Genomic DNA, 16,501 nt, shown 5'->3' on the forward strand with positions numbered 1-16,501 from the left:
TAGGAAAGGAAAGGCAAGGGCCTGGTTTTTGCTACTGCTTGGAGCAGGCTGACCCTGATCTGCCCTGAAAGGCTGGATCTAATCATCCATCAGCCACAGGAGCCAAGGCAACTGGCACATGATCCCAGGAGGCAAAGAAAACGCATGGCTTGAAAAGTGACAAAAGTCAACACAACCGAGCCCACTAAGCCTGGGTAGAAGTTCCGATCTAGTTCATTTCTTAGGATCTGTGAAGCATTATTCATACACAGGGAGAGAACCGACTCTACCGAATCTCTATAGAGAACTAAGCAGGAGAGAGCAAACTTACCCAGAAAAAAAGGAGATCTAGAATCATGTCCATTTAAGAAATGAAAGAAACCTTAGAGAGATCACAGAAGACACGCCTGCCTGGGTTCAATCTCAGCTTTACCTATTATCAAACTTCTCTGTGCCTCTGTTCCCCCATCTGCACAATAAGAATATTAGCACCAAAATTAGCCGGACGCGGTGGCCGGCGCCTGTAGTCCCAGCTACACGGGAGGCTGAGGCAGGAGAATGGCGTGAACACGGGAGGCGGAGCTTGCAGTGAGCAGAGATCGCGCCACTGCACTCCAGCCTAGGTGACAGAGCAAGACTCCGTCTCAAAAAAAAAAAAAGAATATTAGTACCTACCTCATAGGACAGTTCTGCGGAAGAAACTAGTTACTACAAGTCAAGGACTTGTGCTTGATGTACAATAAATGCTCCATAAAAAGTAACTAATATTATTTTTATTTCTGGCACTTCAAGATTCATTGAGCATCTACTCTATTTCAGGTATTTTGCCGAAGACTAAGGATTCGGATATGACTATGGAAAGGTGAGTCCTCACTATCTGAAGGGTGTGAAATCCAAACAAATAATAATAACAATGATTTTGCCAGCACTCGGTAAGTGCTGGGCACTTTTCTAGGCGATGTTATTAGAGTCCACAGGAAAGTTCTAAAAAGGAAGTATGCTATATAAATGAAGTGCAATTCAACATAATAAAAGATTAACAGAAGTACAAACAACATAGTGGCCAGGCACTTGGTGTGGAGACTAGGATTTAACCCAGAGGAGATAAAAATAGGGAGTGAGGCTGTTGGGCAAGACAAACAGTAGGCACTCCATCAGCAATGCCACGCTGGTTATTATTAAATCCAAGTCCCAGAGCCCAGGAGAGGAGGAGGGGAGCTGAGACCAGGAACCCAGAGGCTGTACTTTATCCAGGTCAAACTTCTCAAACGGGCCAGAAGAGAGGCACTTGTTAAAAATACAGACACCTGGGCGCCTCCCCTGAGGAACCCCATTTAGTAGATCTAGGGCAGGATTCTGGGCTGTCTGGTTCATTAAGTGCCCCAGGGTGGACTGGGAGTCTATATGTTAAACAAATGCCCCAGGTGATTCTTACCAGCTAGCAAATGCTGGAACCAGAGATCTAGGTGACCTCCTTATAGGCAAGAAGAGGAAATACTCTCTCAGGTTCCTCTGAACTTTGATTAGCAGCTACAGGCAAGTCCAAATTGCAAGGACTAAGCTTCCTGAGAAGAGGAGAACAAGGAATGAGAAGCCAGAGGTCAAGGTGCCTAGATCCACTTTGCAGGCCTGTGTGATAGGTCCCCGCCTACGCTTCCTGACCTCATCCACCATGTTGATTCTCCTCCAAACCTCATCAACCATGTCACTTCTCCTCCTGACCTCATCCACCATGTCGCTTCTCCGCCAGACCTCATCAACCATGTTGCTTCTCCTCTCTTCTATTTCTCTCCGGCCACCCAGACTCCTCCTTGGCATCCTACAAAAGCACCAAGCACTCTCTATCTCTTGCTCTTCGACCAAACGTTTTTCCTTCCCCTCACCACCTGGTTCTGTTTAATGTCACCTGTAAGAGAGGCCTGCCCAGATCACCCTACTAACACAGCACTTCCCTTTCCCCACTCCTCACCAAGCCCATTGCCCTGGCACTAGCATCTCACTCTGCTTTATTTTTCTTTGTTGCACTTATGAACACTCAGCAAAACCTAATCCATGCTAGGCACCATGAACTCCTTTTCATCTTTGCAAAAACCCTCCACAGCACCCCCAATTTATGCAGAGGCAATTTGGGGTAAGAGAGGTTCAGTGACTCAGTGTGGACACACAGCATTTAAAAGGAGGACTGGGACTTATACAGCCGCATCCGACAAATCTGTTAGGAAAGGCATTAAACTCTGCATCAGAGGATGGCCCTTTCCTTTTTGTTCTTTAAAGTTCTCACTACAGGTCATTTTGGTGAAATAATTTAATTTTCTCCAAACATGGCCAATGCATTCACAAGAAAGTGGCAGTGCATTTATGACCACAGCTATAGTATGTTAGGGAGTCTCCCCCTGCCCCTTTCTAATGCCTGAAGAAGGCTGCTGAGGCTGTGAGATTCATTATACCACAGTTTTCTAGGTTTCAGTTCCTCAGTTGCAAAACAAGGGTCTCTCTGGACCAGGTGGGTGATGTTTTGCATCCCTCCCAGGAGCCTTTCCAGGATTCTAGAAAAATACGAGAATGAAAGGAAAAACAAAGATTTGTTAAATGATCACTGTCGGATATAACAGGATATTTAGTCTTTATAACAGCGGTGTAAGCTACAGGTTGTGCTCTCCTCTTTTTTTTGAGATGGAGTTTCGCTCTTCTTGCCCAGGCCGGAGTGAAATGACGCGATCTCGGCTCACCGCAACCTCCGCCTCCCGGGTTCAAGAGATTCTCCTGTCTCAGCCTCCCGAGTAGCTGGGATTACAGGCATGAGCCACCACGCCCGGCTAATTTTGTATTTTCAGTAGAGACAGGGTTTCTCCATGTTGGTCAGGCTGGTCTTGAACTCCCGACCTCAGGTGATCCACCCGCCTCGGCCTCCCAAAGTGCTAGGATTACAGGTGTGAGCCACAGCACCCAGCCCTGTGCTCTCCTTTTAATGGAGAAGAAACTGACCTGCAATGATGTTGAGTAACTTGTCTATTTCACTCTGTGATTTAAATGGTGTCTACTAAAATTCAAACTCCCATCCCCTTGTCCTTGGGGGCTATGTTCCCTCAACCATCAACATTTGCCCTATAAAAAGTCCTTCTGTAATTTTCAAAGGTTTTATCTGCTTAGGTTGTAAGCCTGCCTAGATGACTCCTAATGTCCATTCCTTCTCTTAATTGTATGAGTCTATGACAGAAACAAAATGCAAACTGCATTAAAGAATTACCTGAATTTTTTCGTTATACTGGTTTATAAGAATCCTGCTAGCCACGGAAGATCGTGTGTCTTCTCTCTTGTCCAAGATACCCCATTTTCACTTGTCTCAGGGTTTGTCTTGTCCTTGTTTAAAGCTTGAGCTTATTGACTTTGAAATGTTATCTACCAGTTGTTTCTATATCTGCAAGTTCTTGGGTGACTACAGAGTAAAGGACCTTTTTAGACAAGGACAGGCTCCCTTGCTTGCTATCTTGGTGGTCTTGCTCAAACGGTACAACGTCCCTGAGCCTCAGTTTCCTCATCTATAAAATGGGACAAGGATGAAGTTGTTTGGGGGAATAAGTGAGATAATATGTGTAAAATTCCTAGCCCAGCACCAGGCCAAAAGGTGGAAACTCAAAAGTCTAAGTGAGCCAGACAGGGTCAACCACTGCCATATGCAGACACCAGAAGCTCTTCCCTCTCAATTCTGTTCTATGTAAACAACAGTGCAGGGATGACACAGGGATCAACAGGGAAGGATGGAGACCGTGACAAAAGGGATCATCCGAGCACTGTGTACATGGATAGCCAGTACTCAGCTCCATCCAGTAGCTACTATGATGAAATGAGGGTCTGGTTTTGCAGATCTTTTCATTTTTTTTAGGGAAAGCCAAAAATCATGGCTTTGTATGTGCAATCTCTCAATGTTTAACCATTAGCAACAAATTCAGAAATGGTAAAAGCAGTAGGCGGGCCAAACCCAACACAAGTGCAAGCCAGATGCAGCCAATCTTGGTTTAACATGCGATAAATAGAAACGATTGCTACAGTTTCCATTATCATTATAGTTTAAATAGTACATTTCCTTATTGTGTTTCTATATCTTCCACAATACAATAATAAAAGGGTTTTTTTTTTCCATTTCCAGGAATCAAGATTTTATGAAAATGCCTGTTTGTTGAATAACACAAAGAAGAACATTATCTAATGTGGCTTGGGGTCAATATCAAGCAGTAATATTGTTTTAATATTAATTAGAGCCGTGTCATTGCAAGAGCTGGTAAGAATACTGGTCTTGTTTCCAACTGATGAAAACACTCATACAGGTTAGGGATTTCATGAGTAAATTTCAGATCTTGAAGTCAGGGCTGTGATCCACTCTCACAGGGTAAATATCTGTCCAAATGGTAAGGTATATCAGAAAGGAAAAAAGCCAATGTCATAACATAGAAGTGTTAAACAACGATCCCTAAAGAAAAGTTTCATTCTTAAAAAGCATTTGAACTTCAAAGTTGAACAATGACATAGATTCATAAATCCCAAAGGTTAATAAAATTCCTGTCATCTAAAAACAATGCAAAACCTACAAAATCACTTCAAATTCTGCTACCATCAAGATTTGCATAGTTTTTTGAAAATTAAAATAACATATTCAGAAAAATGAACAAGTCCTGAGTGAAATACTTGGTGAATTATCATAAAGTGAGCCCAGCTATATAATCATCACATAGGTTAAAATTAAAATTAAATTATTAGCAGCATCCTAAAGTCTTCCGTGGGCCCTGCCCCAGTCTCTGTTCTACCCTCCCTACCAGAGTTAACCACCATCTGGGTTGGTAAGAGCCTACATTAATTTTTGCCCGTTTCTGAATTGGTATAATTGGAATCCTATAGTATGTATTATTTTGTGTCTGTCTTCTTTTGCTCAATACCGAGAGTACTTTCATTTTCATCACTCTATAGTACTTCAGTATATAAACGTGCCACAATTCTTTTCTTTTTTTTTTTTTTTTTTGAGACAGAGTCTTGCTCTGTTGCCCAGGCTGGAGTGCAGTGGCATGATCTTGGCTCACTGGAACATTTGCCTCCAGGGTTCAAGCGATTCTCCTGCCTCAGCCTTCCTATCAGGTGGGGCTACAGGCACGCTAATTACTACCTAATTACTATCATGCCCAGTGATTTTGTATTTTTAGTAGAGAGAGTGGGGTTCGCCATGTTGGTCAGGCTGGTCTTGAGCTCCTGGCCTCAAGTAATCTGCCCGCGTTGGCCTCCCAAAGTGCTGGGATTACAGGCGTGAGCCACCACATCCAGTCCCACTATGCATTTTAGTGTTCATGAACATTTCATAGTTTCCTGTCTGGTGCTACTATAAATAACACTGATGTGAGCACTTCTAGTACTAGTCTTTTGTTCCCACCTACGTCCATTTCTCTTGGGTGTATGGCTAGGGGTAGAGCTAAGGGATCATGCGGTATGCTTGGCTTTGCTTGGTGATACTTTGGGTAAGTTTTCCAAAGTAGTTACATAAATGGCTATCCTTTTCTTAAAACTGAGAGACCTATTCAGACATCAAAAGGACCCTCGGAATAAAATCCTCCCTCCTTTTGTTAAATTCGTATCCAAAATCAACAAATAAAATAAAATACAATTGACTTAAAACCAGGAAACCCGCAACAAAGAGCAGATATTCTGAATTTACCTTTTCAGAAAACCTTAACTCATCATCAGTTATTGATTAAACACCAATCATAGATGAAGTATTATGGTCTTAAATCATTCAGACGATTCAGACCAATACATCTGAATACAATGCCTTTCTCATGAGCTGTAAATGAAATATTGGATACATATATGTCAAATTCAAATGTAAGAACCCAAAACTCCAACGGAAGGATAAGATGTCCATATGAAAAGTGCATGGCACACCATCTCTGCTCTATCCATAAAGCACAAGAAGAGGATGGAGAGGATGTGGGAGCATGGGACTATGGGAAAGTGGTATGAAAGGTGGAACGATGACCCCTCAAAAGATGTCCACATCCTAATCCCCATGGCCAATGAATATGTCATCTTCCATGGCCAAAAGGGCTTCGCTAATACCATTAAATTAAGGATTTTCAGATAGGGGAGTTATCTTGGATTTTCTGGGTAGGCTCAATATAATTACAAGGGTCCGGCCGGGCGGGGTGGCTCACACCTGTAATCCCAGCATTTTGGGAGGCCAAGGCGGGTGGATCATGAGGTCAGGAGATAGAGACTATCCTGGCCAACATGGTGAAACCCCATCTCTACTAAAAATACAAAAATTACCTGGGCATGGTGGCACGTGCCTGTAATCTCAGCTACTTGGGAGGCTGAGGCAGGAGAATCACTTGAACCAGGGAGTCGGAAGTTGCAGTGAACTGAGAATGAACCACTGCACTCTAGCCTGGTGACAGAGCGAGACTCCGTCACAAAAAAAAAAAAACAAACAAAAAAAAACAGTAATAATAATAATAATGATAATTACAAGGGTCATCATAAGAGGGGGGTAGGAGAGTCACAGTCAGAGAAGGAAAAGTAACAATAGAAGTAGAGATCAGTGTCAGAGAGAAAGATTTGAAGATGCCACACTGCTGGCCTTGGGGATGGAGGAAGGCGCCACAAGCCAAGGAAAGTGGGCAGCCTCAAGAAGCTTAAAAAGACCAGGAGACAGATTCTTCATTGGAGCCTACAGAAGGAACCAGCCTTGCCAACACCTTGACTTTAGCCCAGTGAGAATGATTTTGAGCTTCTGACCTCTAGAACTGTAAGATAACGAATGTATGGGTTTTTTAAGCCACTAAGTTTGTGGTGGTTTCTTACAGCAGACACAGAAAACTCATACAAGTTGCATGTTGGGAATCATGGCAACCACATTTCCTGAGTCCTGGTCCAGGCCTCTTGCCATGACCTCTTAAAGCAGATACAGCCAACAGATGCAGCAGGGTCATTTTTTTCCACCCTAGCAGGATGGCCAATACTACTTTAAGATCAAAGGATGTGTATAAGAAAAGTAGAGGTCAGGTCAGGCGCAGTGGCTCATGCCCTTAATCCCAGCACTTTGGAAGGCGAAGGTGGGTGGATCACCTGAGGTCAGGAGTTCAAGACCAGCCTGGCCAAGGTGGTGAAACCGCATCTCTACTAAAAATACAAAAAAATTAGCCAACTGTGGTGGCAGGCACCTGTAGTCCCAACTACTCAGGAGACTGAGGCAGGAGAATTGCTTGAACCTGGGAGGCAGAGGTTGCAATGAGCTGAGATTGTGTCACTGCACTCCAGCTGGGGCAACAGAGCAAGACTCCATCTCAAAAAAAAAGGAAAAAGGAAAGTAGAGGTCATCTTTGTAACCATCTCACAAATAACTGGGATAGGCTTTACTGCCCTCTCAGATGCCAAGACCTTAAAGAGACTCTTAATAGTCCTAAGGTAAGAACTACAGACACATGCACTGGGCATTTTTCGGGATGCATGTGTCACCTGGGCACTATTCTCATTTGTTGCAAGAGTTCGCTCAAGCTCAGCATTAACAGTTATTAAGCATTGGCTGAAAAAGCTCTTCATTTTTGATCCATTTTTTTAAAAACACAACTTTTGTATTGTAAGTCGCGTTTCATTTTGCATTCAGCATCCTATGTTCTTATACTCCGTCATACCCTTATTAAATGATACATCTGGACCACTGGCAGGACAGCAAAAATAGGCTTTCCTGCCAAAGCTGCTGCATAGCCTAGACTTGGGGGATACTGAAAGCTCCAGTAGAATATTCACCAGTACCCTGTACAGTCTGACTTCCCAGACCTTCCAGCTCACTCTGTCTGGGCTGAGAGATGGGGGAGCAGACACGGGGATGGGGAATCAGTCATGTCTGGACAAGCCCTCCTTGGGTAAAATGCACCGCCCTCATCTTGCCTATTCCACCACACAAGTGCCCTGGGATTCCCCCATAATAATAATGCAAAGAAAAAGCTTTAACTTACAATTCTTTCATTCTCACTCTAACTCTTCAAAATAGCCCAGTATCAGGACCTCATTTCTTTCTGTTGAAATTTACTGTGACAACACTCAAAAACATTCATTTCAGAGGGGGTTCATATTGATAAAAATGGAACGAACAGTGAACTCCAGCTTCAGGATGACAAAACAGGGGTACAGGCTGATATCAGTTCAGAAGTGAAGATGCTCTGCCTTTTCATGACACTGGTTTTAAGTGTTCGGGACTTTGCATCCTCTGAAGACATTTGCTTTTAAATAACACCCACATTGTCCCGGCCTGCCTCCCTGACAATGGGAAACCTTGCACTGAACTGGTTATGAATTATCAGAGGGCAGCATGTGTGAAGAGTTTTCTGAATGGCTGAAAAGCACCCTTTTTCCACATGCTGATAAGTCTCTTAATAGCTGAACGTATCTCCTTGATGGACAGAAAAGAAGAACCACATCCCACAATAAAACCCACTGGGCTCTGAGAAAAGGTGATTCTGACAGAAAATAACAGGCAGGCTCTAAATTCTAATGGGGCTGTAGTTGAGCAGATTTATTCCCGTCCTAGAATTAACATCACGACCAAATGAAAGGAACCATGTCCTCAGGTCTCAGAAATCACAGATGCTCACAGCACCAGGAGCCCTTTCCTACCGGTGGCTCCTGCATCCCTCCATACCAGAGCCCTTCTCAGGAAACATTCACTAAGGACACATTAGGAGTGAGTGCTCAGTTCGACACTGGGAGTGTAACGATGAGTAAAACACTCCCTTCTCTCAAGAAACGCATAGGTAAGTGGTTAGAAGGACAGCAAACAAGCAAAATCTCTCTCAATAAGTGCTGGTCATAGAGGTTTCTACATGGGATCTGGCATTAGGGGAAAAGTGACATTGAATATGGGCATCGAAGGTGTTGGCTGGGAGGGAGGGTTATGGAAAAAAAGAACTGAATAGTGGGCAGAAAGAACGCAAGAGTGGAAATTAAGAATCAGAGAAGTAGTTTTCTCAGGGAGTTCAACAGGGTATTATACCCTGAAGACAGACAGTATAGATTGGGGAAAAAACAATTGTGGAAGACCCCAGAGTCATGGTAACGAGTCCACAGTGGATCCAGGAGGCAATGATGAGACCTGTCAGCACTCCAAGCCAGAGGAGGGCACATGTGTTCGTTCACTCATTCATTCAACAAACATCTGGGGAGCAAATCTTCTCCCAGCACTGTAGTAGGTGCTAGAGGTGGAAGGGCAGGCTAAAGAGACCTGCTCCCTCCATTCCCAAAGCTTGTCAATCTGTTGTGAAAACAAAAGATTATAAAAACAAGAAAAATAAAGAGTCCTGAGTATTAAGGGTACATACAAGGAAGTTAGGTAAATGGGAGCCGAGGAAGCCTGCTAGTTAAGGGTCAGGAGACATTAAGTGTGTTTCAGCTGAGACCCAAGGATCAAGGCAGCCAGGCAAAGGAGAGGAAGGAAACAAGAGCAATAGAGGGTGTCAGGGAACAGGAAGAGCAGGTGGGAAGAGCAGAGCCCACAGAGGGCGATGTACGCCAGGACTTATAGGAATCCGGCATGGCTGGGCAGAGGATGCCAGATGATGGGAGGCAGGATGGTGGGGGTTAGGGGATGGGCCAGAGGGGCTGAGAAGGAGCAGAGAGGTGCTGTGATTTAGCTCTGAGGACTCTGAAGAATGAAGGTGACCTGCAAGAAAGTGGGCTGTTGTGTTTAGTCCTAATCACAAAGGAGGAATGGCAGAGCCAGGGCGACAGCAGTGGTGAAAGCCGGGAAACAACTGACGCAGCTACAAGGCCAAGCTTAAACTCAACAGGAGGTGGCATCCGAGACACGGAGTGCATGAAGGAGGACAAGGATTACTCCCAAGTTTAGGGCCTGAACAGTGTGGAGCTGGGAATGCTGACTGAGGTGTCAGAGAAAGAAAGGTGGACTGGGAAAGAAAGAAAAAACAAGGAGTTGGGTTTGAGAACTAAGGGGTTAACGCACTAACAAAAACACCACCTGATGAGCGTCCTTCACCAGTGGTCACTGGGCCTTCGAAAGGTATCTCAAGGAATGGGAATCTCATCTCTTTCCCAGATGGTGAACTCCGTGCCTGACAACTGAGTTGCTGGAACAGGTGCTTTTTCTTACAGGGAGATAATGCCTGCCTCCCCATAACATTTATGCATTGATTCTACTTCCACGCTCAGGAGCAAATCACAATAACTGACTCCCTCTTAGTGTCATAGTTCCCCTTAATCAGGGAAGAGTCTGGTCATTTTCAATTCACTTACATCAGATGTTAGAATCAGAAGCTTGAAGGCCGGGCGCGGTGGCTCACGCCTGTAATCCCAGCACTTTGGGAGGCCGAGGCGGGCAGATCACGAGGTCAGGAGATCGAGACCATCCTGGCTAACACGGTGAAACTCCATCTCTACTAAAAATACAAAAAATTAGCCGGGCGTGGTGGCGGGCGCCTGTAGTCCCAGCTACTCGGGAGGCTGAGGCGGGAGAATGGCGTGAACCCGGGAGGCGGAGGTTGCAGTGAGCTGAGATCGCGCCACCGCACTCCAGCCTGGGCAACAGAGCGAGACTCCGTCTCAAAAAAAAAAAAAAAAAGCTCGTAGGTAGAATGTCAGCGCCCTGCTGCGTACAGGCGACAATTTCATTTCACATTGGAAGAAAAGAAGGCCTAGCATGAAGAGCAAGTGTGCCCCAGATCACCCAGCTCCTCTGGCTGAGCTGATTTGAGATCCTGAGACAGCTGACCCCCTCCAGGTCTCTCTCAATATATCACGCTGTGGCGTGTAATCCAACTCCAAAACCCTGTGCTGAGAGCATCCACATCTCGGAGGGAGTTCTTGGCTCTGCTCTCAGAAGATCCATTGAAATTAAACAGAGTCGAAAAATAAATAAACCCACGTAAAGTATGAATAGTATTTCCATGAATACAGGCAGCAACTCTGCCCCTTATTTGTGGCTTCACCTGCCACAGAACCCAAAACTCAAGGGTGTCAATAAATGGATTGTGACGTTGTTGTGATGTTTAATTACAGAGAAAATAATGTCTCTGCGGGCCCTTTGGGAAATGCACTGATGTCTGCGGCAACCGGCAGGGAGCTTCATGGAGGTATTATTGCCTTTGTGTTCTGACAAATACTCAGCCTTTCCCAGAGCCTCAGGATCTCTGGGTCAGGAGGGGTCAGATGGGTCACCTTGTGTAACTGCCCCTCTCGCTCAGCTCCCTCTCACGATACTGGACTTCTGTTTCTGCATCTCTCATGCCAGGTGTTTCACTACCCCCTGGGCAGCTCATTCCAGCTCTGGACAGAATGGTCCTCATTATGAGGAGCTTGACATCTGGCTCCTTGCCATGTCCCTCTGTAGGTTTGGGGCCACCAGAGCAATCCCAATGTCTCTTTCAGGGGACAGCCCTTTGTCTGTTTGCTGAAGCTAAGGATGTACACCCTGAGCCTCTGCTTCTCCAAGGTAAACATCCTCAATTCTTCACACCATTGAACAGGCTCTGTCACTCACCTGGATTTTCCTAAATGTGCTGCCTCATCTAGATTGTCCTTACAGTGTAGAGTCCACAAATACAAATGCAGCAGCCCTAATGCACACTGACACTCAGTAACAGAAATCTGCTGCCTTTGTCATCCTAGCTAAAATACCGTGTTAACATGCCCACATCACCCAGCCCCTACTAAATGCAGCTTGTGATCTGGTCCCAAGCGTGGGGTTCATTCTAAAGGATCATGTTGATAGATACAGCATCTACACCCAGTCTGTCATGCTGCCTCAAAGTATTTTCATGATCTTTCCAGTTTCCCATAATCCATCTGCCAGTCTGGTCAAATTGCTCAGTTAGTGATCGCAGTCACTCCACTGGTCATGATGGTTCTAAGCTGCCTTCAAACTGACCATAAACACATCTAACCATAAACACAGACAGTTACGAATTGTCCATACTCCAGATCAATTTCTAATCTCTTCTCTTTGGGAAACCATGCCATTTGCCTTTGGTGGCCATCCCAGTCACCCAATCTCACCCCATGTGTTTTAAGCAATTCTCCATCATCCTGTGACCAGAAATAGGCATAGGGCTTCAAGTTAACAAAAAAGTACCAGCTTCCCTCACTACCCTCCCATAACCACAGTGACTGGTTTCAGGAGTTACCACAGGCAACAGAGGCACTATTAGGGAATTAGAAAAAGGAAAAATCCTCTTTCTACTGGGGTTGGTGAGGACAGGATGCAAGCCTGAAACTTCCTCCATGTAGATAATGTCACCCTGAGAAAAACCAAGGCAGAGAAAAACAGAACAAAGGGATAGACAGAGATCTAGCTACAAAGCCCCTGGATCCAGCTCTGCCTGAAGCCTGCCCTATCTCTGAAATTACAAATCCTATTAACTATCAAATTCCCTTTTCACCAAAAATCAATTTGGGTTGGCTTTCTGCCAAAGAGTGCAAATCAAAATTCTGCAACTTTCCTCACCCAGACTATGTGACACCCTGTCAAATCCCTGACCAAAGTTTAATCACTCATTGAGGCCCCAATCTATAGCATGGTATTGCAGTTAAAAACTCAAGCTCTTGAGTCCAATCCGGGCTCCATGTTGACCGCCTTTGGGGCCATGGGCAGATCACTGAAGCTTATCTGCCTCATCCTCCCCATCTGTAAAATAGGTGTTATTAAATGTACCTGCCACAAAGAATCATTGTGAAGAAAGAGTGAACACATGTAAAAGTCCTTCTAACAATACCTGGCCTGTAGAAATACGTGAAATACTAGTTGTTTGTACTGTCGTCATCACTGTGATGACAGAATCACAGTGTCTGTCATCATAGTCATTGTTATACCATTATTATTATTATTACCAGCTTAGTTAGTTAAAAGTCAATGTTTTACTCATTAAACCTATACTACCATGGGTACCTCTGCCTTCTTTTATAAAAAGGGCTTTTCCATGATCTCTGGGAGAATGTTTCTTTGTATCAAGAACAACATCAACTTCCCTTCCCCCCTCTTTAGTCCCTTTTCCACAAACTTACCATCCACTGCCATGGCATAATTGACTCTATCTACCTGCTTAGATGAAGGTTCTGACTGCTCCAGGGATGCAGCTCAGGGGTGGGAACAGGGACAGGGGTGTGTCACCTGGCCTCAGCCCTGGGCTGAGCATCCTGAGCCCTCCCTGCTAGGCAGGCACACGGTTCCACCTTGTTTATATTCAGTCTAGCTAACTCAAGGCAAATCTCAGAAAGTGAAGTGGAGATCCTAATTAAAAGGTAGCCTTGAGCTGCCAATAAAATTATGCATAAAGGAAACGTTTAAAAACACAGTTGTGACTTCCTTGAGACAGATATTCATTTGAGATCTTCATTCTTAAATTCAAGTGTGGGGGTAAATAAAAATAAAGTAAGCTCTTCACCACTGCCGTTCCCTCTCTCTCTGAAGCCTAGAAAACCATCTTTAATAGGCAAAACATTGCACCGTATTTGAAATTGCTGGCTAGAAAAATGGCAAGTCTTGCTGTTCCCACTGATTTCTGGAAAGTAGCAGGGATCATCATTTGTTTTTATTTCTTTGGGGAGAGCAAATCTTTTATTGCCTCCCTGTGCTCGTCCCATCATGTAACTGATCATCTTTCATCCCCAGCCCAGGCCTGACAGCTCCAACAACCCTCTCCCACAGCACCCTGCCTTCCTCCATCACAACGCAGATCGCAACATGCCGCGATGGTTTGTTAGCCTATCTGTCTTCTCCACTATCCTGTGAATCTCCAGATCTGTTATCTCCATATTCTCAGCACCAAGTTTAGTGCAGGCATCCAGTAACAACAACCACACAGCCAGGCGCGGTGGCTCACGCTTGTAATCCCAGCACTTTGGGAGGCCAAGGTGGGCAGATCACAAGGTCAAGAGATCGAGACCATCCTGGCCAACATGGTGAAACCCCGTTTCTACAAAAAATATAAGAATTAGCTGGGTTTGGTGGCAGGCGCCTGTAGTCCTAGCTACTCGGGATGCTGAGGAAAGAGAATCGCTTGAACCTAGGAGGCGGGGGTTGGAGAGAGCCACAATCGCACCACTGCACTCCAGCCTGGTGACAGAGCGAGAGACCGTCTCAAACAAAACAAAACAAAACAAAAAAACCCACACAAACAAACAAAAAACACCACCACCACCACGATGTTGAATGGGTGAATGAATGAATGAAAAGATGGACCAACTCTTGAAACATATGGCTCCATGAATAGCTCAGTAATTTCTCCAGGGCCCAGCCTTTTCCCCCATTATCTACAAAGTAATTGACTTGATTTGACATTTCTGTACCCACTACCCTCCCACCGCATCAAGGTATGCCTTATTTTGCTTGTTTTTCCCTTTTTCTCCTCACATTGTTGACTGCTGCCAACTACCCGTGTGACCCTAGACAAATCACTTCCCGTGACTGGAAATCCACATTCCCAATAGATGGCTTTGAGTTTCTTTGCTAGGGTTCTGTGACAGCTAATGTTCCCTTTCTTCCCTCCTTCCCTCTCACTTTGGCTTCCACTCTTACCTTCGAAGCTCCCAGAAAACAGGTAAATCCAGGTGATGGCTGGGATGCAGAGAAGACTCAACGAGGCAGCCAAGAATTTCCGTCTCCCCCTGCAGATTCCCAGCATCCTCTCGGAAGTGGCAATCCCTAATCCCAGAGCCGTTTCTCTGTCCGGAGCATGAAGTCCTCGGCCTCCCTCATAATACTTTCTGAAAGGAAGAGCAAAGAGGAAGGCCTGAGTTCTTAGCACTGGAGATGGATGTAAGTTACGGAAGAGAAATATCTCATAGATCCCGAAAGGGGTTTGACGGATCTAGGCTTCCTGCTAACCTTTCACCCCAAGAGATGATGCTACAGTCTCGCAGTCTTCAAAACTGGGACAATAAATAAATAAGTAAATGACAAAAACTGTGAGATCTCTCTCTCACACGCATGCACACACACACACGCACACTTTATAGCACAGGTTAACTTTGGGACCTGAACTAACATACTTAAAGGAGCATTTAGTTAGCACCTACTACGTACCATGTACGAACTATGTGCTGTGTTTCAAAAAAAGACTAGAACATGCTGGGCGCGGTGGCTTACTCCTGTAATCTCAGCACTTTGGGAGGTTGAGACGAGTGGATCACTTGAGATCAGGAGTTCAAGACCAGCTGGTCAACATGGTGAAACCCCATCTGTACTAAAAATACAAATATGAGCTGGGCATGGTGGCATGCCTGCAGTCCCAGCTACTCGGGAGGCTGAGGCACGAGAATCGCTTGAACCTGGGAGGCGGAGGTTGCAGTGAGCCGAGATGGCGCCACTGCACTCCAGCCTGGGTGACAAAGCGACACTTCATCTCAAAAAAAAAAAAAAAAAGAATACTAGAACAGAGAACGGATTCAAAAAGTGTAGTCTAATGAGATAGATCAACAGAAAAGATCTATGAGAACCCCAAGCTGAGATCTGCACGGACCACTCTGGAAGGGCAGATAAAGGTGCTGACTGCCCTGTGTGTGGTCAGGATGGCAGAGCGGTTCCAGCATTCTGGGCAGAAGAGACTGAGAAAGGCACTGGTAATCGACTAAAGAGCACATGCCAAGGCAAGGAGATGGGAGAGGCCACCACCTCCATCTGCATGGGACTGTACCCTAATCACAGCTGAAAGCTTAAATACACTCACTAAGGACTGTCTTCACAGCTTCCACCTTCAACACGGAAGAAGAGGTCCAGAGAATCACAGAAACCATTAAAACATGCAGAGAAGGGATAAGAACAAACGGATAGCCTGGGGAGGGCATATCCTCAGACCATGGCAGCAGACTGGCCGTGATGTATCACCGGAAGAGGGAGCAGGTCAGTGCAGACACAGTGGACGGCCCATGATCTTTCATCTGAATATTTGACCAGGGAATCGTGAAACCTACAAAGGAGTTAAAAAACCAATGGACCCTAAGACCTCATCTCTACCCACCTCCTAACATAGGAGTCACGCTGACTATAGGTGGAAAGAAAGATAAACCCACATAGTGCCTCCCTAACAGAGCGGAACTCACCCATTGCACATAGCTATAAAAGGCCTTAGATTCCCAAGGAACAGATGTCTATAAAACAGCTGGCTTGGTTCTCCCCTTCTATATTCCCAAATGCATCCCTCCCTCTTGGGTAACCCTTATACCGCCATGACGAAGGTCTGGTTGAACTGACTCCTTTCCCCACCAGCCTTAGCATTTCCAGAAGACGGGTACCCGCCCCATCAGATCCACCTTGCATTCTTTAAGACTTAGCATATTGCCTGTCAGCTGCAGGTGCCTGACAACCGTCTGCTAAATGAATACATGGAATCACATTCTATCCAGAGGCCACCCTCTCAAGCTTCAGGAGTTTATGTTCAGCGAGCAGTCGACAATAAACACCTAACTGAGCCGATCACAACTGTCAACACTGAGCCTGCCTCTGCAACCACTCTGACACGGTTTTCTAAATGGCCTT

At 45.2% G+C, this 16,501-nt stretch overlaps 1 protein-coding gene across 6 annotated transcripts in view; it reads right to left on the reverse strand.

Moving 5' to 3' along the window:
* LOC105493993 (LARGE xylosyl- and glucuronyltransferase 1) overlaps positions 1 to 16,501 on the reverse strand; it is a 634,501-nt gene that overhangs the window by 461,654 nt on the left and 156,346 nt on the right. For 5 of the 6 annotated variants that reach the window (XM_011762035.3, XM_011762030.3, XM_011762032.3 and 2 more), the window contains one exon: positions 14,543 to 14,730. In XM_011762035.3, coding sequence (XP_011760337.1) covers positions 14,543 to 14,648 — 106 coding nt within the window. In that variant the 5' untranslated portion in view covers positions 14,649 to 14,730. Of the gene's footprint in view, positions 1 to 14,542; positions 14,731 to 16,501 lie in introns of those variants that run through there. The other variant, XM_071080486.1, reaches the window with a different exon arrangement.

Source organism: Macaca nemestrina, chromosome 15 (assembly GCF_043159975.1).
Source record: "Macaca nemestrina isolate mMacNem1 chromosome 15, mMacNem.hap1, whole genome shotgun sequence".
Classification (NCBI taxonomy): Eukaryota; Metazoa; Chordata; class Mammalia; order Primates; family Cercopithecidae; genus Macaca; species Macaca nemestrina.